We start from the raw sequence: 23,518 nt of genomic DNA on the forward strand, positions 1-23,518 counted from the left end.
CGCAATACCAATAGGGCAGGCGAGGCATATCGGGTAGAGTACAGTGCTTCAGTCTCCTTCAGTTCGCCCTCCAATCCTTTCGGTTCACCGCGGCTGTTTAGCGCTGGGGTTAAGTTAATTAAACTTCTTTAAGTTAATCTACAGATCCATCTATTAGCAGGTAAGTTGCATGAGCGAAGTAAGATCCAATAAATGAAATGTATTTGTACATCTATGCTTTTGTAACTTGTATAAACCTCTTTTACACACTGTTAGCATGCTCGTGCTAGTTAGCAGGATAGCTTGTTTAGCTCTGTTTAAATGGCACATTGTGTTATTTTTATTGTTTGGGAAATGTAACGATGGAGCCAAACTTAAAAGTTTGAGTGGAATTAAGCCGCGTTATTCAGTCTGAATGTTTATTTAGTGTGATTAAAGCTTGTGTGATATATGTCGGCGTGATGGGAGCAGCTCATGGATGTAGGCTGGTCAATGACAGGCGTGTTGCTTGCTAACTGAATAAAAATGACTGAATCCACCCAGTTGAAGGTGGAGTAGCGTTGGGTCGAGAATCCCGACACACACAGACAGGAAGCTTGTGCTCGGGGATGTTTAGTCGCCTGTTTGTTTTATTTAGCTGACAGTGTTGGTGAGGAGCTGAAAGTCCGCCATGCATGAGATCCAGTTATGCGGCTTTCTAACTAGCCGGATAATAATAGCTTTTAGCAGCAAGCTAGCAGCATTGCTACCGAATGCTGACACGATGTTTGCGGAAGCTCATTGGATGAGCTTCAATTTTACAATACAAAAACCGTGATTTTCGTGTATGGATTACTGTAAGCCGTGTGTGTACATGTGAGTACTTGTTGGCAGAATCAGATCAGTGTTTGATTAACCAGTGAAAGCTCATGATCTGGAGGTGGGAATCTGCACCATGTCAGCGTGAGCAGCCAATCCCTGGCCAAGATGGCCTCCACTTTTAACCTTCAGTATCTCCTCAGTATTCCTGCTTTGATATTTAGTCATTTTCCTTATTTATGCTGTAAAGTAATCTGGTTAATCTGTCGTTTAATAAGTGGAGCATTAAACTCCAAGGAACATCTTGTTCCAAGAACGTTTCCTCAAAATGATTGGACAAACAGCTGTCAAATACAACATGTTGTCTCCCAGTGGTTTAATTCTACACAAGAAGCTGTTGGAAATGTTTCATCTGAAAGACTGGACATTTCTCCACATTTCTCAATGGCATGTTCACCACGAGGAGCAAGGACAGGATGGGTCAGGCAGCCCTTGAGACTAAAATATATACCTGATCACAAGAGTTTTTGTCAGGTCTGAATACTGCCTCATGTATAGACCGTAAAGACAGACAGTCTGGCATGAGAATGTTCTCTTCCTCATGAAGGACTCATAAAGGTGTGGCCTGCTGTTACGTCTTATTATCTTCCCCATGGGTGTGCAGCAAAGCTAATATGCTACCTTTGAGAGGAAATATGGCAAACCAGAGATAAGCTTCTTTGGACATTCGTTTGTATGACTTTCACAAAAGGTCTTTGCACTTGTGCCAATTAGTAGTTGAGATGTGTTAGTATTGTATGGATTGGACTTTATACATACACACGTGGGTGTATATATTTGACCATGGTTTCTTTCTACTCTTTTTTTTTTTTCTTCACAGACAATGGCAGTCCCCCCATCATACGCTGATCTTGGAAAATCTGCCAAGGACATCTTTAACAAGGGATATGGTAATGTGACTGGCTAATTGAAAAAGCTAAATCAATTATCTTTTTTGTGTTTGTGTGTGTGTTTGATTCCTTACTGTAATTTGCTTTATTTGCTGAAAGGCTTTGGTCTGGTGAAACTTGATGTCAAGACAAAATCAAACAGTGGAGTGGTAAGTGCACGATGGATCAATGTTTCAGTTTTAATGGACATGTTATAGTTTTGTCTTGTGTATGCATTAATTTTTGACATTGTGATTAGATATTTAAAACAAATGACCCATAATATACTTTTTAAAATGATCTTTTCCATTGAACTGCATTGTTTAAGTATAACCAGTGTTTTATTGCGGGGATCCTGTCTTTTATTTAACCATTCTATCGAACACTTGTGCTCTTCTTCAGTTGATGTGGAATTTGATCCTGTGATGTAAAATGCTGTCTTCCTTCTACAGGAGTTCAAGACTTCAGGTTCCTCCAACACTGACACCAGCAAAGTGGTGGGCAGTCTGGAAACTAAATACAAGAGGCCTGAGTATGGCTTGACCTTTACAGAGAAGTGGAACACGGACAACACTCTAGGAACAGAGATCACCATTGAAGACCAGGTCAGACTGCAGAGACAGAATCAAGGAAGTTTTGTAATTGATTTCTGAGGTTCATTGCACTTAATGTTAATCTGTCTGTCTTTTTAGATTGCAAAAGGGCTTAAGCTGACTTTTGATACAACCTTCTCACCAAACACAGGGTAAATATTTTAATATGTTATGACTGATTCATTTATGAAATTGTGGTTTTCTGATGGAAATGTAGACTTGAACTCCATGTAAGTGCCATGGGCAACATGAGATGTTAAAGACACTTGTGTGTCTTATATAGAAACATCTGTGACTGCTACAGAGCATGAGGTTAGTTGTAACCTGATTCCATGTTGAGCAAGTCCTATGTTGTTTTAGTAAAAACATGGTGGAAGCCTAGATCACAGACCATAGCTAATGGCGTAGTTTTCATATTTTGAGTTGAGTAACTGTGTGTAAGGCCCTAAAACTGTCATTACAGTCTCTGTGGTAGGAAGCTAGGGGTGTCGCTCTTTATTTATTTATTTACTTTTGTCCTTTATTTTTTTTTTATTTTTTTATTAGACCTCAACATAATACCTATATGTACATATTTTTTTTTAAATATACATCTTTGGCCACGATTGGTATCATTCTACTGACTGATTAATGTGCAGTTCTCAAAAACAGACTCTTGTCTTTTATCTATTCTGCTGCCATAATCAGATGAAAGAAAGGAATGCAACATGTTGGCTGTTGAGCCTCATATCATACGTTAATGGGCCTGTTAACAACAGTATGAGCCACATTCGTTTTCACCAGTGACCCATTGGATACTATACTGCACTGTTTAAAGGTACAATAGCTGATTTCATTTTGGGTCCTTACTTATTTTGATAACCTGGAACACGATTTAAACACACAGTCATACAGTTATTTCAGAAAGTATGGGAAAGAGAAAACTGGAGGCATGATTGAGAACTTAGTGTGGTTTTATTTTTCCTTGATCCCATTTTGGTGTTTCTGTATTAAACACACACAATCACACACATTGCTCTCTGTGTTCAGCTCTCTCGATCTCTTTTTCCGGCTCTTGTCCCCCCCTTCTATCCTTGCCACGCTACAACAGAGAAAAGGCATTAATATGATTTGGCCCCGCACGCACACCCATGCTTCCTCAAGTGTATTAGCAAAAGTTGAACGTTCCGTAGAAAACCCATTTGGTAAACTGATCCTCAGTGTTTGATCTCCTCTCATTTGTTTTATTGACACAATACATGCCGATATAGCTTCATGTACATGGGCAGGAATCTGTCAAAAGCTAAACCAGTAACTGATGGAGACGGACATTTGGAGACATAAAAAGGACTAATCGTACCTAATGCACGTTTAATTAGACTGTGTGTGGGAGTGATGTTTAAACATGCCTGTGGCAGAGGATACTAGATGTTAAAGTTAATAAAATACTTTAACAGCAATTCTTAAAACTTTAAAGATTCAAGCTGCTTCTCTATCCAGTGACACACACGCAAACGTGTTATTACTGTCTGTCAGTAAATGTACCTAAAATATATGCATATTCTGCCATTTTTCTTTTCTTTTTTACTTTTTCTTCAATGTAAAAGTCTGAGTGCTTTTTAACTTACATTTTATTGATATTAGCTTCAGTAATAATTACTAATACATTTTTGTTGATTAATTGTTGCAAGCTTAATGGTGGCATATTACATTGTACAACAATGTGGAAGTAATATTTAATGAGAGACAAATGCAGCATTTCTCTCGTGGTTAGATCACTTTTAACATTGGCCTGCTAACCTAGCAGTATTAATGCTGACCGTAAGCAAATAGAATGCTTGATTTATAGTGCAGGTTGAGAGAGATCCATTATTCTCTCTGCTAGCATCACCACATATTTGTTTAAATGTTATTTTTAGTTCTTGCTGAGCTATATGCAGTTGTATGCGCTGGGGTTTGTGAGTTTACTACAGTCGTTGTACAATAGGCGTGGTTTGTAGATTAACGTTTTTTCTGATACTACACATACTGGTGTGATGACCCAGAACTGTCATGATTCCCTCCTTAATGCAGAGGGTATTTACATTCTGTTAGTTTTGTTTTATTACTATTAAAATTATTAATAATTAGTTAAATTAATCTCTATCCAGTTCATGCTACAAAATGTTAATCTAACATCTAACATTGATGATGTTAATAGCAAGAAGAGTGGAAAAGTCAAGACAGCCTACAAACGCGAATATGTCAACTTGGGCTGCGACGTTGACTTTGACTTTGCTGGACCCACTATCCATGCTGCTGCTGTGGTTGGTTATGAAGGATGGCTTGCTGGCTACCAGATGTCCTTCGACACAGCCAAGTCTAAGATGACCCAGAACAACTTTGCTGTAGGTTACAAGACCGGCGACTTCCAGCTGCACACCAATGTGTAAGTACAGATGTATATAGCTTCACTGTCTATGATTTTCTAGAGGAGTTTTCAGTACTTTTTCTTAGAGAATAATCATTGGAGTAAACATGTTGAGACAGAAATGTCTGTAATAGACTGTGGCACTGGATATCATTGTGTAGTGGTGTAAACATTGTCCTGCACATACTTCCTGTTAAATCTGTCGTTCTGCTCTTTGCAGCAATGATGGTGCAGAGTTTGGTGGCTCCATCTATCAGAAAGTGAGTGACAAGATGGAGACAGCAGTGAACCTGGCCTGGACTGCAGGCAGCAACAGCACACGCTTTGGTATTGCTGCAAAGTACCAGCTGGACAGGGATGCCTCCATTAGTGTGAGTGCATGATTTCTTTATTTTGTGAATATTCTCAAGTATCGCAGGTGATTCATTTTATCCTAACTTTCTATTCTGCCATGTGTAATGCACGGCAGGATTTCAACAGACATTGTTTTCCCTTAACTAAAAACATGGCTCTACTTAATGGCTTTTTTGTTTATTACCATTGTCCTAACAACTATTTAAGTAAGACAAAGCATCACGTTTGCACAGTGCTGCGTGTAGCAACACAATTTCAAGGGTAAATGCTTTGACATTATGAATTAAGTTTTATGACTTAAATTTCTGGGTTTTAAATATCACCTTCCTTCCAGGCCAAAGTGAACAATACCAGCCTTGTTGGTGTTGGATACACACAGACTCTGAGACCAGGTATGGTGGTGTTCTTTCTATCAGCTAAATATCTGCGACTAGTAAAAAGTCATTACTTGTGTATTTTAGCCTCTATATTTTACCACTTTATATTATTTAAATAATATCCACTCAAACATACATGGACTAAATCAGTATTAAAGAGACGTTACATACTAGGGTTTTACGCACTGACTTTATAATAAAGAAAGCAACTTGACTTCCACATTCTGTGAAAAATACTTAGTATTTTGGTTAAAGCAAACCGGGGACCTTGTTGTAACCGTGCTGTAATATTGTTGTGCAGGTGTGAAGCTGACCCTGTCTGCCCTGGTTGATGGAAAGAGCATCAATGCAGGTGGCCATAAGCTGGGTTTGGGGCTGGAGCTGGAGGCCTAAAGTCCTGCACTCGTTCACATCAGGGACAAGGGAATATCAGAGGAATCTGGCCTTAAATCTTAACCAGCAGGGGAATTCTGGATGGGAAGGGATGTGTTCAAAGACTCCAACAAATACAGCCATTTTTAGTAGCCATTGCAGTGGTGTTCATACTTTCCCCCTGTGGTGTCTGGTTTTGTTTAGTAGTTCTCTTAAACACAGTTACTTTTGGTTCAGCTGCAAATTTGAATCTCACACTCCTTTGGCAGTTTAATGCATTCCAATCTCAGCATTGGCTGTCAAAGCCACCTCTTCTGTAAATCACTGGAGGTACATGGGGGGAATGTGATGATATCGCACCTGTTTCTGTTACCCGATATTCCTTAGTCATCTGAACTTAATGTGTGCAGCCATTACCTACTTTATAACTACACTATTTAAATTCTGTTTCTAGCTTTTTCTTTCCTAGAACATACTAGAAGATACTCCATAATACCATCTCTGTCAGCCATCAGGATTTGACAAAGTTGTACTTGAAACCTGCCCTTAAACTAAGCAGTTTTTGGGTGGCTTATATGGATGAATGAAAGCAGTTGGACCTGTTTAGGAGAACATGGCTGGCATTTTTCTGCTTCTCCCCCCCATTATTTCTGCAAAGATGACTAGGTTAACCTTAAGATAATGCCAAAATGAATGTGTTTTGAGTTCAGTACCTAAAGCTTTCAGTGTTGCCATTATGAACCTGACTTGCTGAGGTTGTGCTTTCACCAAATCTTTGAGGTCCTCATGTATGTGTACAATTTTCAATAAAGTCTTTGAACCCCATTTAATTGCTTGAGATTTTTTTTTTCTTAAGTGGGCTTTTTAATTAGTGAACTACTTTTTAGAATAATGAGCTCTATTGACACAATCTACACTTTGTATAGAGTCCTAGGAGTTCTTTCATTTTTTTTTAAACCTACAGGTACACTGCAGATGAACCCGGAGAAAAAGTTTCAAGAAATTGGCATCATTAGCCATTCAAACAACCCTTGGACAACATGGTGTCCTGATCCTTAATTTAAACTGTAAAAATAAATTACTGCTCTAAATAATTTGTCTAGTTGACACTGAGTTTTTAACTGTGGCCTGTGGGCCAGTGTATGTTTAGTAGAGGGATTCTGCAGGTGCTTGCTGGTTGGTCCTGGTTAGAGTGAACATGGACCACATCAGGTCTCTCAATCATTTCTCTAAATTGTCGAGTGTTTTATTCCAGCACCATAAATTTCTTTCCTGTAATTTGAGTTGATTAGTTTTATGTAAAACAATTATGAGCACATGTTTGTGCATACATTTCTATAATAAAAGCTAATTCTTTTTAGAAGAGAGATTGTATGGTGGATTTTCTAAAGCTTTCATGTTCTCTTGAATTTCCTCTGGGATAAATAAAGTATCTATCTCTGGGGAGTTTTTTTTTTTTTTTTTTTTGGTAAGAGTCTCGATTGACAGCTTTGCAGTATCGTGTTAATATGACCAGAAAAAAAGCTGGTGAGGAACACCATGGATAAAGTCTATGTCTTGGATAAAGTCTACACATGGATAAAGTCTATGTCTTGTTCTTTTAAACAAAAATGTTTTTGTTGTCAAATTGCATTGCAAAATAAGGACCAAAGCAATATTTTTATCTTAATATACACCTCATGGACCTGGCTTTGTAACTCAAATGCTTAACAGGTATACTGTAGGATTATCCATAATAAAATAATTAATATCTCCAAATTTACAGATGCTCTACAAATAATTACACTTTCACAGAACAGGAAAAAACACCAAAAACCAATCAATATGCTGAAATAATATTTATTCTGCCAATATATAGCATTCTTTTAAATATACACATTCATCTATCAAGCTTTTGTGGTGTAGCAAAATACGTTCATGTTGTACATTTAAACAAATACATTCTATTTTATTGTATATTTTTAATTTAGCAGCCTAGAGTTAACCTAAACATCAACACACATGCATATTGTATCTCAGCTCTTCATTTGCATGTAGGTTAACACTGCAGTTATATGTTTCATGCAATTATTTAGCTGTTCATGCAGTTTTAAAGCCTTTATGCATCAACTGCATTATTAATCTAAACCGCTTTTTATTTTTACACTTTGCAATTCTAATATATGAATACTGCCTGCAAAGGTGTCTGGAAAATCTATTCATATATTTACTCCATTCTCAGTTACTGATGGCACATCGCTCTCCTTTTGCGGATCTGCTTCCATGCTGTTGTCCTGTCCTTTCTCAGTGTAAACTTGCTCTGGAGCCTCAGGTTTTTTGGGATCATTCAGTGCTGTAGGATCCTTCGCAAGAGCTTTCATTTTTGTCGTGTCCATCTTGGTACTGTCCTGCTTTGCCTCACCGTTCTCAGTCTTGTCTGATTTCTCAGGTGGTGTGTCCTTAATTTCATGCACATCTTTGTCTGTCTTTGACTGGTCTTTACTTTGCTCGTTTTCTGTTGCAGGCTTAGAAACAATTTGTTCAGGCTGCACATCGTTTGAGGTCTTACTGTCTATCTCTTGCACCTTTGGCTTGATTATATCCATCTCTTTGATATCCTCAGAGGTGTCCAGTTCATGATCCTTCGGAACTGGCTTCTCTATTATTTGCTCATTTTTTATTTCTTTATTAATCGATTTTAGTTCTTTGTCCTTCTGAATGATTTCTTCCTGTATTTCAGGGGATTTTATTGTTACTGTTTCCTCTGTTTTAAGACTTTGCTCTTTGTTTATGTCCCCAGCATTTTTCTGAGACTGCTCCTCAGATTTTTTCTCTGCAACTTCCTGCTGCTCTGTCATTTCCTTTTCATCAAACTCTGTTTTCTTTGATTCAATACTCCCCTCTGCTTTTCCACTGTCCTTTGCTTGAATTTCCTTTCTTTCAGATGTTTCTTTCAGAACTTCTGTGTGATTGGCAGCAGTTTTGGAGACATCCTCCTGTGTTTTTTCTACCTTTGTAGACTGGGCACTGTCTCCCCTTTCTGGTTTCACAGTTTCTTTACCAGGATCTGGTTTGCTGTCTATTTTTTCCCCCTCCTCAGATTTGATTTCTTTTACTTCACTTTTTAGCGGTGCCTCTGTCTTTACTTTCTCTGCCGGCTCTTTTTGCACCCCTGTTCCATTATCCTGTGCTTTTACAGTATTGAGTACATCAGCTTGTGCTGTTTCTACACCCTGCTTTGAATCTGCTTCGCTTTTAGGACGTGCCTCTTGTCCTGCCTCAGCTTTTTGAGATACTGGCTGTGGGTCAGCAGTAGTTGCATCTACCTCCACACATTTCTCCTCACTAGTTTCCCTGTCTTTCTCCATTGTTTTTGCAGGAGAGGAACCTTCTGGCTTAGCTACATGTTGTGTCTCCTTTTTTGCCTTTTCATTTTCTGATTTTGGAGAAATCTCTTCCACGGTACTTTTGTCTGGCTTGGTGATAGCCTCCTGTGTAGCTGTTTGCTCTGTTGGCTGTGGATCTTTAATACTGGCTTGGTCTATTTCTTTTGCTATGTCTTGTTTCTCTGCTACCTTTTCTACATCCCTATCAGCATTTATATGTGACTGTGTTTTTTCTGTTTTTGTGTCTAAAGCTGTTTCCTTGGTTTTGGAGAATGTGTCATCATCTTTGTTGTAATTGTTATCCTTATCTTCCTCTCCAGTTTCTTCTGTTGCAGTTAAGTTGTTTTGTGCTACTTCAGTGTTCATGTCACCTTCCTTAAGACCTGTAGAAACATCTGGCGACTTTTTAATTGATTTCTCTATATTTTCTGTTGTTTTTTCTTTAGTGTCAGGTTGTTCTGTATTGGAGCTGGCTGTATTTTCCTCTGCATCTGGTTCTTGAGTCTTCTTTTCCTTTATTTGTGCTTCACTTCCTGCTGCTACATCTTCATTCTCTTTTTTGCTACACACTTTATCACTCTCCTTTGGTTCTTCAGCATCATCAGACCCTGTGTCTGATATCTCGATGTCTTCCCTGGTTGTCTCTGTAATAATCTCCTCGACAAACTTGTACTGTGGCTCTACTTTCCGGGTCATTCCCCCCACCCTAGGTAGAGTATAGATGGGTGACTGCCTGTAAACATAAGGCACTGGAATCTGTGCATCAGACAGAGTGAAGTATCTTGACTCCTCACCCTCCAGCAATTTCCTGTTGGTGGGACATAAACACAACATGATTTTATGCAGCTGTTTCAATGAATCAGACATATTGTGTTTTTTATGATAACCAAAACCATGTTAATATTATGACTTTTACCTGTATGAATAGATTTCTGTATCCAAGGCCATTTTCACATTAAGTAGATCGTGATACTCTTGCACATGGCTACTCATATCATATTTGGTGTTTTTCAGCTCCTGCTCCAGCTCTCTAATGGTGTCCTGTAAACAGACATCGCAAGAATGTTTTTCTTTTCTTAGTGTTCATTTAGCATTTTTTAATTTAAGTCAGGATTAACCATACTCTGCTTCTAAAGTGCATCCATTCTACCTATTTAATACACACCATGTAACATGCCAGAAGTAAGACTGGGCCTATAATCTACATGATACTGATTCTGCAGTAGGTATAATTTTTTTAAAATACATTTTACAGTGCCATCCCATGTGTGACAGAAAACTCACTTGGTAATGATGGATTTCAGCGTTGTGACGTTGCTCGAGGTCATACAGCTGCCTCTCCAGAGCTTCTCTCATCCCTCTAACTGAATCAAGCTCCACACTCTTGGTCTGTAGCTGCGTTTTATATTGGCTGATTTCAGCTCTGGTGGCTATCAGAGCATCTCTGTCGGTCTCGGCAGCTTTGGTGAGTTTGACCAGCTGATTGCTGAAGCGTTGTTCTGAGTAGATGTCGGGACAGAGAGCGCGACCTTCCAGCTGCGTCCTGATGTCTCTGAGCGCGGCGGTGAGCTCCCCTTTACCGAAGCTGCTCACTTCTGCAGAAACCCGCGTCTCCTTTATTTGCGTCAAAATATCGGCCACTTCAGCCTCGTGGTCTTTCTTCAGAAACTCGATCTCGTCTACAAGAGCGTTCGCCTTCCTGTCCATCTCTTGCTTGGATAAATACGCGTTGTCGATGTATTTCTTTAGCGCAGAAATGCTCTCCTTGGCTTCAGCTCTACTGCGCGCCTCCTGCTCGCATTTGTCCATCAGCGCTTTACACTCATCCTCCACACGCTTCTGCTCCAGCTCCAGCTGATGCTTCTGCGTCGCTATTTCACACACCTGCGTCCTCAGGTTCTGTATCTCCGGCTCGTACTGCTTGGCCAGAGACGTGGACGACTTTGCTTTGAGTCGAATGTCCTCTATTTCCCTTTCCAGAGCTCTGTTTTGGCTTTCTAGACGATGCACCTTCTCGATGAAGCCCGCGAATCGGTCGTTTAGGCCGCGGAGTAATTCTTTCTCGTTCGTCGTCCTTAATGGCATTTCAGCAGAAAAGTGTTGCGCGCTTTGGCCTGTTTTCGGAGCTGCACCACTGCTACTGCTGGCTCTGCTGAGCGCAGGTGTCCTGGTGCGCTGTGAGGATGGAGATGGCTGATAGCGCTCCTCTTCCCGTCTCCAGCCTGGTTCTTTTAGCAGACGCTCCATGCTGAGAGCAGCACGTATTTTCGCTTTGCAGAGTTGGTCGGGGTTTTATATTCTGCGGGATGTGATAAGTTTGCAGATTTCAGGTGTCAGTAACGCACAGAACGAGCAGCTCAGCAACAGCAGCAGCGCTAGGGACGCGCACTCAGGCTGACGTCATAATACCCCCCCCACCACACACACACACACACACACACACACACACACACACACACACACACACACACACACACACACACACACACACACACACAAAAGGCCTATAGTGGCAACTTGTCACTTATGACTAAAAAGTTTAGGTTTTTACCTTTGCAACAAAATGTCCATGCTCTAAGAAAATACGATCTAATTACTTTTATCTGACTACAAACCCCCTCCCAAAATACATGTCTACAATGTATATTTAAGTTGTCAGAACTCATTGCCCTGAAGCATTTGATATGTTCCCTACTGCTGATGCTTGCTTTAACCTCATTCAGCAAATCAACTTTCCCCTATATGATCAGGTTCGTTGATAATAATCAAAGCCACTCTTGCTTTCAAGCTACAGCATGTGGAATAAAAAAGTGATGTATAATGTGATATTCCTGAACTGCAGTATGTCACAGCGACAATCCTGGAATATTCATTTGTGTTGGTCATAACTGGTCAGCAAATTGTATGCATACATCATACACCATGCAGCTCACCTCATATATATAGTATATATACACAAAAAAAGGTCTAACTACACTGTGTGTGACAAGTGAGGAGAGAGAAATAGAGACAGAATAAATGAGACTCCCAGTATAAACAATAAGAGGAAAATACGTTCAGGAGTTATGTGTTCTCTGTTTTATTGCTGAATGGTTAAGATATTTAAACTGGTCTCTAATTCGATAGAGCTCAAGTGAATGACAGTCATTTGAGTTATCCTTGTTGTGGCGTTGTATTGTTGTATTGTTATCCAGCTGTAAAGTTTTATCCAAAAAGATATCTACAGCCAAATGGTGAATAAATTTGGTGTGTTTGGTGAGTTTTGCATTATTTTTCTTTAAACACAGTCATATCACAAGTGGTATATATATATATATATATATATATATATATATATATATATATATATATATATATATATATATATATATATATATATATATATCTCATCTGTGTCTGTTAGTGACTTTGATCCTTTGGAGATGTTACAGTATTGTTTTTTTAACCAGTATTATAGCTACCTAACAATAGTGTGTTAGCATCATAAAAGCCACTAGCCTAAAAATGCATGTAGAAGGCTTGTAGCTTTCTTAGAGCTTTTTGCTCTAAATTCACCCAGGTGTCCAGTGCTGAGCAACGTGCTGTGAGATTACACCAGAGTTTGCCTTCAGTCAGAACAAATATTAGCTAGCTAGCTAACAGTAAATGACTTGTTTGTATTGTTGGTTATGTGCTGTTTGTGATACTGCTTTCTGCACACAGTTGCTCTGCTCATTGATGAAGAAGCAATCCTCTTAGAAAAAGTTCAAAGACAAGCTTTTGTTAGAGCTTTTTACTTTTATACCACTTATATAATATAAGATTATAGTTTCAGTAGCAAACCACATACTAAATAGTGTGTCAGTACACCTTATCTTTGTCCTGTTAAGTAAAACTATAGCATGCTGTCTAGAACAATGCCTTGAATGATCTCTGAATGTACATTGACCTGGTGCTCACAACAGCAGAAATCAAAGAGGAACATCCCATGTTATAAATGCTCTTCACACGAAGTTCACACAATACCACCCCACCCCCCAGCTTTAGATTTAAGTATACACCTCACTGCCCTCACTTTCCCAGTTTAAAGGCACATACCAAAGACACACCCTTGATGGTTCCACCCTAGTCACATGCCATGAGACAGTTCAGTACTATTTAATCAGAGACTAAAGCATTGTACCTTGATATATGACATTTTTCCCTCCAAATTTCTGTACTTCCTCTTTGTCCTTTTGAATTACGGTAAAATCCATGGGTCATAGGACCTATTAAGTTGTTTTGTAATATCATACTGATGTTATGTCAGCTGTCAATAAAAATATATGTTCAGAGCAGAAATATTCAGTGGCACTTCAGGTTCTGTTAAAAAAAACAACAACAAAAGAAAGCTGATGGGTGTCACCATTTATCGTGCCAGTTATATTGCTTGTCAATTCAGAAAGCCCCTGATCTTGCCCTACCATTCAGTTTCTCTAGCCTAGGCACCATGTGTTTATTGGGTTTTTGATGGAGACTCTATGGATTTTAATTATGAGTTTCAAAGTTTCATCATTAATCACTTACTATACCTTATTTTACTATTCACATACCATGTGATACAAAGATTAATCTTGGGTTCTAACAATGACTCATTTTAATATCTTTATTTGGGTCTCACAAGACTAGCTTCAGTAAGGCCCATCAAATAATGAAGAGGACAACAAGACTATTTTAAAAACTACTGTAGGATGTAATTACAGTAGCACTGGGACCCTTTAGTTTTCCAGTATCTCTGGCTATAAGGAACAGCAGTCTGGAGCCTTGAAATTACTCTGTAATTGATATTTACATTTATATTGTTCTTCAGCTGTTTAATATTGACTGGTATGTGAATAACAAAATATATAATAGGTCTATAATACATCATTTGAATATTAGTTTCGAATTGTTTTTAAAATCCTCACAGAAATCTCATCACTTTAGCTCATGTTAGTTACCTGAAATTATGTTGCTGTTTTTTCAGAAAGAGTATTAATGTAGTTTGGCTTCAATATCAAATGATAACCATATATTTTTTCCAGCACTTTCAATCACGCTCATGAAAGGCCTAATAATGAGATAGTAGTTTAGTTAAGGTGTAGTAAAAAAACAGACATTGAAACCTGGAAAGCTCTGTTTTAGTCTATAATATACACATTTTATTTATCAAAATTTGTAGAAACAGTTTCGGTGATGCTGAACAAAGAGAAATAAATTGAATGGCATTCACACACACACACACGCACATGCACACACACACACACACACACACACACACACACACACACACACACACACACACACACACACACACACACACACACACACACACACCATGTAACAGCAAGTTACAGCAAGTTAACTGAAGCATATGGATAAGATAGATAATAAATCAGTTAGCGTACCAAAAGTCTTCCATTGAACACTGGTGTGTAAAGGATTAGATGAGATTATATAATATATATATATAGGGAAAAACTAAATAAACCAATGTTAAATGGAACACAGGTGCTTCCACAACCTCCTGTGCCCTGTGGCATGTATAAAAATACATGGTCATGAGGGCAAGAAGAAAAGATCTAAGCACCTGTAAAATTGGGACTATTCTTCTGCTGGTACATTGTTTAGTAACAATTCATAAAGTTTAGATTTATGATCTATGAGAAAGATCTTTAGATCTACATATTCTCATGCAATATGTAAGAGAAGACCAATATACTATATGCACATATTTAGGATGAAACAACATAATCAGCATATGTTTATTGCTAAAAGAACAACTTTAGCACAACTTGGCCCAGATTCTACAAATAGTGCTGTATTGGAGAGATGAACGCTCTTCAGTCAAAAATTATGTACACAGTAGATGTTCAGATGAGTTGATTATACACATCTATCCATTCAGTGAGTCCTGGGGATTTTGGTGTTTGGAGGAAATGTTTCATCAGAGAGTAAAAGCAGTCAGTCCGAGTAACTTTTACTGATTGTACTGAATTTCAGTTAGACACGTTTTTCTAAAGGGACAAAACACTACAGCAAAATCCATTCACAAAATAACAATGCCCTGGTTTTCAATTCGCCATCCATCTCTTTATAATAGAAAGTAAGAAAATCTTATGATTATATTATATTAGATTAGATTAGATTCAACTTCATGATCATATGTTAATCAGTGAACTTGTAGGAATATATAATCTTTTGAAATTTGATTATTGAAATTTCGATGTGATTCAATAAAAAGTTACATCTTGTCTTCTGGACAAAGAAAATCTATTTTTCATTATGCAGAGAATTTTCTCTTAAAGAATTCATGAACTCTCGAATATGGTACACGTCCTTTCTAGTATTGGAAATGACTTTTTGGAGTCTGTTTTTGCAGGTCCTCCATTCAGTGGATACTTTTTGTAGTGCCATGCCCTCTTTGTAATGCTTAACTGCTGTTGCCTCTGAGCCCAGACGATACATATTAAAGTCTCCATAGATGCGATGCCAAGCCTGGAGATCTGCTGGCTGCAGGTTTGGGCGTGCAAACAACTCTTGAAACTTTTGTTGTGCTTTAGCATAGTTACCAACTTCAGCATACCTGAGTGCTAACTCAATCTGTGGGTAGACAAAATGTGGATTTAAACGGGCTCCCTCTTCTAAATGGTGTATACAATGGCTTAGGAGCACTGGGTTGTGCGCGTCTCCCATCTGCATGGCTTTCCAGCGGTAATTATTGGCAATTTCATGATGCAAACGTGAGGAGTCTGGTGCTTTCTCCAACATTTTCTTCAGCACACCAAGAGCCATGTCATAGCATTGTTCCTTCTTCATGAATTTAGCAACACTCAGGACAACACTCAGGTCATATGGAGCCATGTCTAGTGCGTGCTTCATGTGTTCCCATGCCTCTGCATTTCTCTTGTTCTTGTAGCACTTGAGACCCATGAACACATGGATCATGGCATTGTCTGGATCCAGTTTTAGGGCTCTCTTTAGCTGTTTCACCGCAGGCGACTCTTCAAAAGGTACACGCCTGTCCTCCCTGATCTCCAGGCCCTCAAGGTGAAACAAAGCAAAGGCATAGCCAGTGTTCCACTCTTTGTCTTCTGGTTCTTTCTGTAGAGCCTCATGAAAGATCTCTTTTGCCTTGATATAATGCTTTTTGTTAAAACTGAGAAAAGACCATGCTTTTTCACTCAGGACCTCACGGGGCAACTCTTTTTCTGGAACACGAAATGCTCCAGAGATTTGTGCCAATTTCTCCAAATACTCTTTGGCCATGGTATCATCAGCCATGTGATGGTGCAACCAGGCCAAATTTCCATATGTGACAATATTGTAGGAATTATCGTTCCGCACTTCCTTTGCTTTTTCTAAACATTCCCGAGCCTTGTCATCGAAGCCCTGCAAGTGATAAATGTATGCGCAAAAAATGAACTCCCTCTGTCTGAATTCCCCTCCATGATCAGTTAGGATTGAAAGACTCTCAGTGAATTTGATCTCCAGGTAATTAAGATCAGCATCCTCCTTCTGTAAGTCCCAAGTAAAGTGGCACTCCAGTTTCTGAAGTTCCTCCTCAAACATGTTTCTGTAAAGTGAATAAACACAATCCTACACCGTGTTCTTTCAGCAATGTGTTCAAGAGTTAGAAAAATTATCTGAAATATCTGAAATTATTTCATTCTTTTAAGTGCATAAAGCTGGTTTAGTTTTTTCATAACTTTCATTCTACAGAAAAAAAACAACTTACACAAAACTTATTACAAAAAACAACAACAAAAAAAAAAAAACAACTTGACATTGTTGTGTGTTGGTATTGAACAAATAGGGTATAAAAACAAAATAGTTGTAAAACATAAAAGCACTCACTGTTTGTTGCTCTACACAGCAGGATGTTTGAAGACTTCTCTTACAATATCTGAACACTACTCGTGAACAGTTAGTTACATAGAGCCAGGGATTTGACTTAAGTTTCACTTTCTATTCCTGGAAATCGAGTTAAACGAAACTAAACTCTGGAGCTGTGATCTGGGTTTGACCAATAAATCTGCCATCCAGCAAAAATATAAAACCATTCACAGTCCAGAAATTCCTGTAAATCCTGGATACAATATTGACGTGGATGTGAAATATTATTTTCTAGCGAAATATCTACTCAGACCTATTTTGTTCATCTTTTGCAATCTTTCTTATATTACTTAAAAAAATTCATTCTGTCAAACCACGCAGAACAAGTACAGTGAACGGGTTGATGGCGCCATCTAGCGGCTACGGATTGGTATTAAAATTCCTTCAACAAAAACATTTCCCAGTTTAACGCGACTGCAACACAAATTTAAAAAAACTAACAAAAAACAAACACACGATCAGTTGCAAGTAACACAGGGTAAATAGGACAGCAGAGAAACATTATAGCTTCGGTGGTAATGACACAACGATACTCAGAAAGATTAAATATAATTTTAATGACATAAAATTCACTTAGATTGTATTTAAAGAAATCTGGAAATAAACATAAACAGGAATGGTTTATTCAACATTTTAGGAAGTAAAGGCGATTATTGATTTGCTGAATGATGTCTATGTCTTGAAGAAATCACATTATATATATAATACATATCTATATATATATATCTCTCTCTCTCTCTCTCTATCTATCTATCTATCTATCTATCTATCTATCTATCTATCTATCTATCTATATATATATATATATATATATATATATATATAAAATACATACACATTGATTAAGATTAATATCTAATATTAATCTCGAATTTTGTATTGTATTACTCTTTATATTATTCTTTAACCTTTTGTTCTATGTTTATGTTCTGTAAAGCTGCTTTGAGACAATGTCAACTATAAAAAGCATTATACAAATAAACTTGAATTTATTTATTTATTTATTTATTTATTTATTTATTTATTTATTTATTTATTTATTTATTTATTTATTTATTTATTTATTTATGTATTTATTTATTTTCGCAAAGGATTCGATTACAATTTAATAGCCAGGGTTAGACCGTCACCCACAGTGAGCATGCTCAGATCCACTCGCTGGTCTTTGTGGAGTTTCTTATTCAGCTGGTCAATGGTCTGGGAGGTGACATCATCCTTTTCTGGGTTTATGACTTTCCCTCCCCAAAGGACCTGAAGAGTGCAGGGATGTCAGATCAGAATGTGTGCTGTCTCAGTGAGGACATGGTTATTCTTGTCGAATATGTTGTTATATTTTAAATTTTCCACCTACTTGCAGTTATTGTCCTATGTCATACTTACATTGTCGATAGCTATTATGCCACCTTTACGAATGAGCTGGAGGGATTTCTCATAGTAATTATCATAGTTTTTCTTGTCCGCATCAATGAATACAAAGTCATACGTTTCAGCTTCACCAGCCTCAAGGAGTTCATCTGTAAAGAGGACAAAACTATGACAAGTTGCAGGCGTATATAACTTAGCCTGAAGGAATAAAGCAAAAATCTCTTGACATTACCCAATGTTTTGAGTGCAATTTGTTTCCGGATTTCAATTTTCTTTTCTACTCCAGCCTAAATACAAAAAGAGAGAATATCATGGTGGTGTGGGCCAAAAGCTGCCCTTCTGCCCTTTAAATGCAAAAACACAGATAAAGCAAAAGTACTGTGATGCTTGACTTGCAAGCTGTGTCAACACTGACACTAAAGCTGACACTGCCAACTACATCAGTCAGCATTCTCAGATCTCTGACAGACACTTCTGCATCTCTTCTCTTTCCAGGTAATTAGGCTACATTCTGCCCATCGTCCAGGGAATTGGAGGAAATTATTCTTTGTAGATAGCTACCCTGCAGTTCTCTTAAATAGAGCAATAAGTCAGCAATAACATATGCAATAAAGAAGCAATGTGTTGTTCTCTTTTATACCTGACTAGTCTTACTTTGCCATTTGTTACAGATCCTGAAAGATCTTCATAGATTTTGATGCCAATTTTGAACCAACTATTTAAATTTACAGCATTTGGCAGAGATCCTTTTCCAGATATGCTTGCATTTTTTTTGTGAGGGTCTGGTTCCAGAGTCCATCAGTGGCAGCTTGGTGGACCTGGGATTTGAGCTCAAGACCTTCCGATCAGTAGTCCAACACCATATTTAAAACATTTTTAGTAAATGTATGTCACTCGTGTTCACCAACCTCTTTAAAGTATGGTTTAGCTATTTGCACATAATCATCATTGATTTCACAGGCCACCACTCGTCCGTCCTCAGGAATAGCCAAAGCCATACTCAAGGTGTTGTATCCTGTATACATGCCTGAGACAAGTAACCAGAGCCATTTTTTTCAGAGACATGCATCCGTTCTTCACTGAAATGTACAGAAGTCTTAACAGAACTTGCATTCTTACCTACTTCAATGGTTTTGTTGCCTTTAATCAGTTTTATTAAATTAGCCATGAACTGAGCTTGTTCTGGAGACACCATCATACTGTTCCAGGAATCTTCCATTGTTCTCTACGAATTAGAAATAGAGATTATATATATATATATATATATATATATATATATATATATATATATATATAAATTAAAGTATTAAGTGAGCATTATAGATAAAGATGGAGAGCACATGTGATTTTTGTTAATTTTTTGTAATTTATATACTAGATTTTACTGACATCTAGTGTCTGTAGTTTTCAACAGGCTTAAGCATGCATGCACTTTCCTACTTTATCTCTAGATTACAGTGATTTTGTTTGGATTTGTGATTGAAGTATATTCTTGTGACTGCATGTACCAGCTGTAGTTTGGTCAGCACTGGATGCGCCCTTAAAGAGTTCTTCACCACATAATTGAGCAGAGGATTGTCTCCTTTGTGACTCTTGCCAATAAAACTTAATGTTCCTGCTCCTAAAGACACAATAAGACTACATTAATAATGGCTGGTAAAAATACTGCAAGGCACCTTTGATAGTCAGGTATGATTTGTCAGTGTAACGAAGCAGAGTCGTAAGGATCCATTTGCAGCGTTTATTTAAATAAGGCAGAACAGACAGGCAGGGTCAAGCACGGCAAACACAATGTCAGAGATAGGCAGATCGGAGTCGAAGAACAGGCAGGAGGTCAGGGCAGGCAGTAAAGAATCAGAGAACCAGGCAACAGAAACAGAATCAAAACAATCAGAGCAGACAATCGGGAACCGCTCGGAATGACTGCAGAAGCAAGTGGAGACTTCACACTGGTGTCAAGTTCACGTTCAGTCTTTATAGCAAGTGGTTGATGGGGAACAGGTGGTGGAGCAATCAGAGTCAGTGGTGGATTCTGGGAGGTGTAGTCTGGGAGAGCTAGTATTCTGGAGAGGCTTCTCGGTGTTGGTGTTCAGTGGGCGTGGGTGGTGCGCTGATCGTGACAGACAGAGAGTTGGCTGGAATAATCTTGTTATCTGTTATGATCACATATCCACACAGGTAACACTTTCTTTACATACCCTTCAAAGTTTAACAAAAATTCCCACACAAGAACTGCTCAATTATTTTTTGAACATTTCACTGAAAATAATTATAATTAACTGTTTATACTAAACTGATTTATAACACATTGCTATATTCAGATGGATTGTTTTATACTGACATTGTATAGACCTATAAACCTTTTCATTGTACTATTTACTCAACATACTATATATGTATATATACATATATACAATATACATATATACATATACATACACATACATATGTACCAATAATCTATCAGAAGGGTTGATCACTACTTTGACACGGCAGTTTAAATATAAACAGGATTTATACTGGACTTATTCGACTTGTGAATAAATATCTGTGACCTTTCAGTTAAAAGTCTTATATTTGCTCCTGTTCTAATGATCATGTGACAGTCTTACCTGACAGTGCCAGGTAAAGAAGAACAGAGAAAATAATCTTGTAAATCATTTTGATGCCACTTCCAGTGTTTTCAGCAGGTGCCCAAGTCCAGCAACTAGTCAGTGCATGTGTTATTTATACACACACACACACACACACACACACACACACACACACACACACACACACACACACACACACACACACACACACACACACACACAGACAAGTGAGAAGGTCCAATGTATGTTTGTTCTACTCGACAGTGTTTACTTTAGATGAACCTCATATCTTTGGTAATGTTGAAAAATAATCTTAACTGAAATTCCACCGATCAGTAACCTGTTGTGTTAATCTCATTTCAGAGGAAAATACACTTGTGTACTCCAACAAAATGTTTCCTCAGTGCAGACTTTTACCTTTCCATTACATTGTGTCATTCAGGGCATTTCAGTACATGTGTTATTTATATATGTGCTACATTTAGGACTTTCCAGCACTGACACTCTGTTGTGACTGAGTGGGTAAAAATCAGCTGTGTTGCCAGCAGTACTATACGTGGAGCTGAAATCAGTGCAAACATTACACTTGCTTACACCACAACTGTTGAATTCTTTTGGATTTTCTCCCTAATTTAGTCATGGCATTTCCCTCCCATCAGGCAGCTCTCTCCATCACACGACAGCTACCAACCAGAGAGATCGACAACGTAGCAGTGTACTTGGACATGGTGTTTAGGTAGGTGGTACGTGCCAAGGTAACATTCACAGGAATGCCAGGACACAAGGCTCTCCAGCAGAGCATTGACCAGAGCATTTGTGTGCTTGCATTTGCCCATAATGCATCTTGGTGCCATCTCATCCCCAGGTAAGGGAGTTTTCCTTTACACACCTGGCCGTCCACATGATGTAAAAGAAAACATGATTCCTCAGACAAAGCCACTTTCTTCATTGCACCATGACCCAGTTCTGAACCTAACATGCCCTTTGTTGGACCATAGGGCGGTGGTCAAGGTTACAGTAAGCTGTGATACGCTGTGTCTTCTGACTGCTTTCTATCTCCTATTCTATACTTTTTCAGCAGGTCGCACTACAATAGTTCTTCAGTGGGATTGGACCACAGAGGCTAGACTTCACACCCCACTATTATCAGTGAGCATTGGACGCCCATGGCCCTGACACTGGTTCATTGGTTGTCCTTCCTTTGACCACTTGTGGAAGGTATTAACCCCTGCTTAATAACACTCCTCAAGCCCTGCTATGTTGGAGATGCTCTGAACAAGTCCATCCATCACAATTTGGTCAGTTTTTCCTGCTTTCAACACAACAGTTTTGAGAACTGACCTGTTCACCTGCTGCCTAATATATCCCAGTCCTTGTCAGGTGCCACTGTAATGAGATAATCAATGTTATTCACTTGTTTTAATGTTTTGGCTACACACACACACACACACACACACACACACACACACACACACACACACACACACACACACACACACACACACACACACACACACACACACACACAAACACACACACATTTAGATAATATAAATTCAAAGTATGAGTGTCAAATATGACGCAGATCCAAATTCTGTCAAATTCTTGTAGGATTCTTTTTTAAGGAGTACAGAATAAATAACACATAATATTTACAGACAAAAGAATTACAGAAGAATTACAAAGACTCTGGACTGCTTTTCTTTTGAAAAACTGATATGTATAGATCATCATCTGTGTCAGAATCTAATGCCATCAAACTCCCAAAAAAGAAACTACACCCTGTGTAATTTATGGTTGTTCTGAGTCACAGAAAACGCATCGCTGTCAGAGTAGATTTCTTCTGGCAGGACAAATGTAGTCTGCAGACCTGAGTTTGGAGCTCAGACTATTGAAGTTTATAAGTTGTGAGCTATAGTGCATTCTACTGCCCCCTAATGGACAAGGCCTATGTGTTTCACGCCTGGTAAATAATGAGGAGTTTTCTCTTTTATACACTTCCAGGATGTCTAGTTCTGAATAATTAATCTGTTTACAGATTTGATCACATATTATTGCCTTTGCTAAATGAAAGTTTCTTCCTAAAATGCCTTTAATTTATTAGCACAATGTAATATTGCCCACAGATACAATCCTGCCTGTGGATCAGCCTCCCACATACAGCAGTGAAGTTCTTGCTGTCAGTCTCCAAAGTGTGTGCACCTCCGTGAAAAGTTGTTTACTTCGTCTCATTACTCACAGTCCAAAACAAGCTAAGACTGTGTGTGCGCGACTAGGAGTTTGTCGGCGTGCGAGTCTGTGCGCAAAAGCAGGAGCGGGATGTCAGAAAAATATTCCCAGTGTTGGAGGTGGGATGGTGGGGCACTCTCGGAGGAGCGGCACACTTCCTTCACCGCTTCTCTAATTAGGTATGCGCGGATGCAAACAAATCCCCCTGCCCACACGTAGGTATCAGTGAAATGAGCCGTGACTGCTGCTGTCTCTAAAACTTGCCCGTGCCTCCTATGATG

At 38.5% G+C, this 23,518-nt stretch overlaps 4 protein-coding genes across 5 annotated transcripts; 1 reads left to right on the forward strand and 3 right to left on the reverse strand.

The window, feature by feature from the left end:
• On the forward strand, nucleotides 1-6,616 carry vdac2 (voltage-dependent anion channel 2). Its single transcript, XM_027142173.2, has 9 exons — nucleotides 1-160; nucleotides 1,658-1,727; nucleotides 1,827-1,876; nucleotides 2,159-2,311; nucleotides 2,399-2,451; nucleotides 4,479-4,706; nucleotides 4,909-5,059; nucleotides 5,377-5,434; nucleotides 5,721-6,616. Exons 2-9 carry the CDS (start codon nucleotides 1,661-1,663, stop codon nucleotides 5,810-5,812), a joined length of 852 nt encoding a protein of 283 aa, XP_026997974.1. The 5' UTR covers nucleotides 1-160; nucleotides 1,658-1,660; the 3' UTR covers nucleotides 5,813-6,616.
• A 998-nt stretch (nucleotides 6,617-7,614) lies between these two features.
• Nucleotides 7,615-11,565, reverse strand: LOC113639763 (neurofilament medium polypeptide). The gene is made up of 3 exons (XM_027141857.2): nucleotides 10,441-11,565; nucleotides 10,073-10,197; nucleotides 7,615-9,964 (listed from the first exon to the last, which is right to left on the reverse strand). The coding sequence occupies exons 1-3, from the start codon at nucleotides 11,401-11,403 to the stop codon at nucleotides 7,990-7,992; spliced, it is 3,063 nt and encodes a 1,020-aa protein (XP_026997658.1). The 5' UTR covers nucleotides 11,404-11,565; the 3' UTR covers nucleotides 7,615-7,989.
• A 2,722-nt stretch (nucleotides 11,566-14,287) lies between these two features.
• Nucleotides 14,288-17,169, reverse strand: ifit8 (interferon-induced protein with tetratricopeptide repeats 8). The gene is made up of 2 exons (XM_027142265.2): nucleotides 17,011-17,169; nucleotides 14,288-16,729 (listed from the first exon to the last, which is right to left on the reverse strand). The coding sequence occupies exon 2, from the start codon at nucleotides 16,723-16,725 to the stop codon at nucleotides 15,427-15,429; it is 1,299 nt and encodes a 432-aa protein (XP_026998066.2). The 5' UTR covers nucleotides 16,726-16,729; nucleotides 17,011-17,169; the 3' UTR covers nucleotides 14,288-15,426.
• An 838-nt stretch (nucleotides 17,170-18,007) lies between these two features.
• comtd1 (catechol-O-methyltransferase domain containing 1) lies at nucleotides 18,008-21,166 on the reverse strand. Of its 2 annotated transcripts, XR_007140307.1 has the most exons (8): nucleotides 21,027-21,166; nucleotides 19,923-20,035; nucleotides 19,534-19,639; nucleotides 19,323-19,441; nucleotides 18,647-18,701; nucleotides 18,430-18,563; nucleotides 18,095-18,300; nucleotides 18,008-18,042 (listed from the first exon to the last, which is right to left on the reverse strand). XR_007140307.1 is itself a non-coding variant. In XM_027141856.2 (7 exons), exons 1-7 carry the CDS (start codon nucleotides 21,073-21,075, stop codon nucleotides 18,148-18,150), a joined length of 729 nt encoding a protein of 242 aa, XP_026997657.1. In that variant the 5' UTR covers nucleotides 21,076-21,166; the 3' UTR covers nucleotides 18,086-18,147. The 2 variants fall into 2 exon arrangements, 1 of the variants encoding a protein (XP_026997657.1); XM_027141856.2 differs by lacking the exon at nucleotides 18,008-18,042 and having other exon boundaries at nucleotides 18,086-18,300.
• Between the last annotated feature and the right edge of the window lie 2,352 nt (nucleotides 21,167-23,518).

Source organism: Tachysurus fulvidraco, chromosome 4 (assembly GCF_022655615.1).
Source record: "Tachysurus fulvidraco isolate hzauxx_2018 chromosome 4, HZAU_PFXX_2.0, whole genome shotgun sequence".
Lineage (NCBI taxonomy): Eukaryota > Metazoa > Chordata > Actinopteri > Siluriformes > Bagridae > Tachysurus > Tachysurus fulvidraco.

Coding starts and splice junctions, on each gene's coding strand:
- vdac2 (XM_027142173.2), top strand. CDS start 1,661: ATGGCAGTCCCCCCATCATACGCTGATCTTGGAAAATCTGCCAAGGAC. Junction 2,312..2,398: donor AGATCACCATTGAAGACCAG/GTCAGACTGCAG, acceptor CTGTCTTTTTAG/ATTGCAAAAGGGCTTAAGCT. Junction 5,435..5,720: donor CACACAGACTCTGAGACCAG/GTATGGTGGTGT, acceptor ATTGTTGTGCAG/GTGTGAAGCTGACCCTGTCT.
- LOC113639763 (XM_027141857.2), bottom strand. CDS start 11,403: ATGGAGCGTCTGCTAAAAGAACCAGGCTGGAGACGGGAAGAGGAGCGC. Junction 10,198..10,440: donor CTGAAATCCATCATTACCAA/GTGAGTTTTCTG, acceptor GTCTGTTTACAG/GACACCATTAGAGAGCTGGA. Junction 9,965..10,072: donor ACAGAAATCTATTCATACAG/GTAAAAGTCATA, acceptor TCCCACCAACAG/GAAATTGCTGGAGGGTGAGG.
- ifit8 (XM_027142265.2), bottom strand. CDS start 16,725: ATGTTTGAGGAGGAACTTCAGAAACTGGAGTGCCACTTTACTTGGGAC.
- comtd1 (XM_027141856.2), bottom strand. CDS start 21,075: ATGATTTACAAGATTATTTTCTCTGTTCTTCTTTACCTGGCACTGTCA. Junction 20,036..21,026: donor TCTTTACCTGGCACTGTCAG/GTAAGACTGTCA, acceptor TTGTGTCTTTAG/GAGCAGGAACATTAAGTTTT. Junction 18,564..18,646: donor AATTGCACTCAAAACATTGG/GTAATGTCAAGA, acceptor TCCTCTTTACAG/ATGAACTCCTTGAGGCTGGT.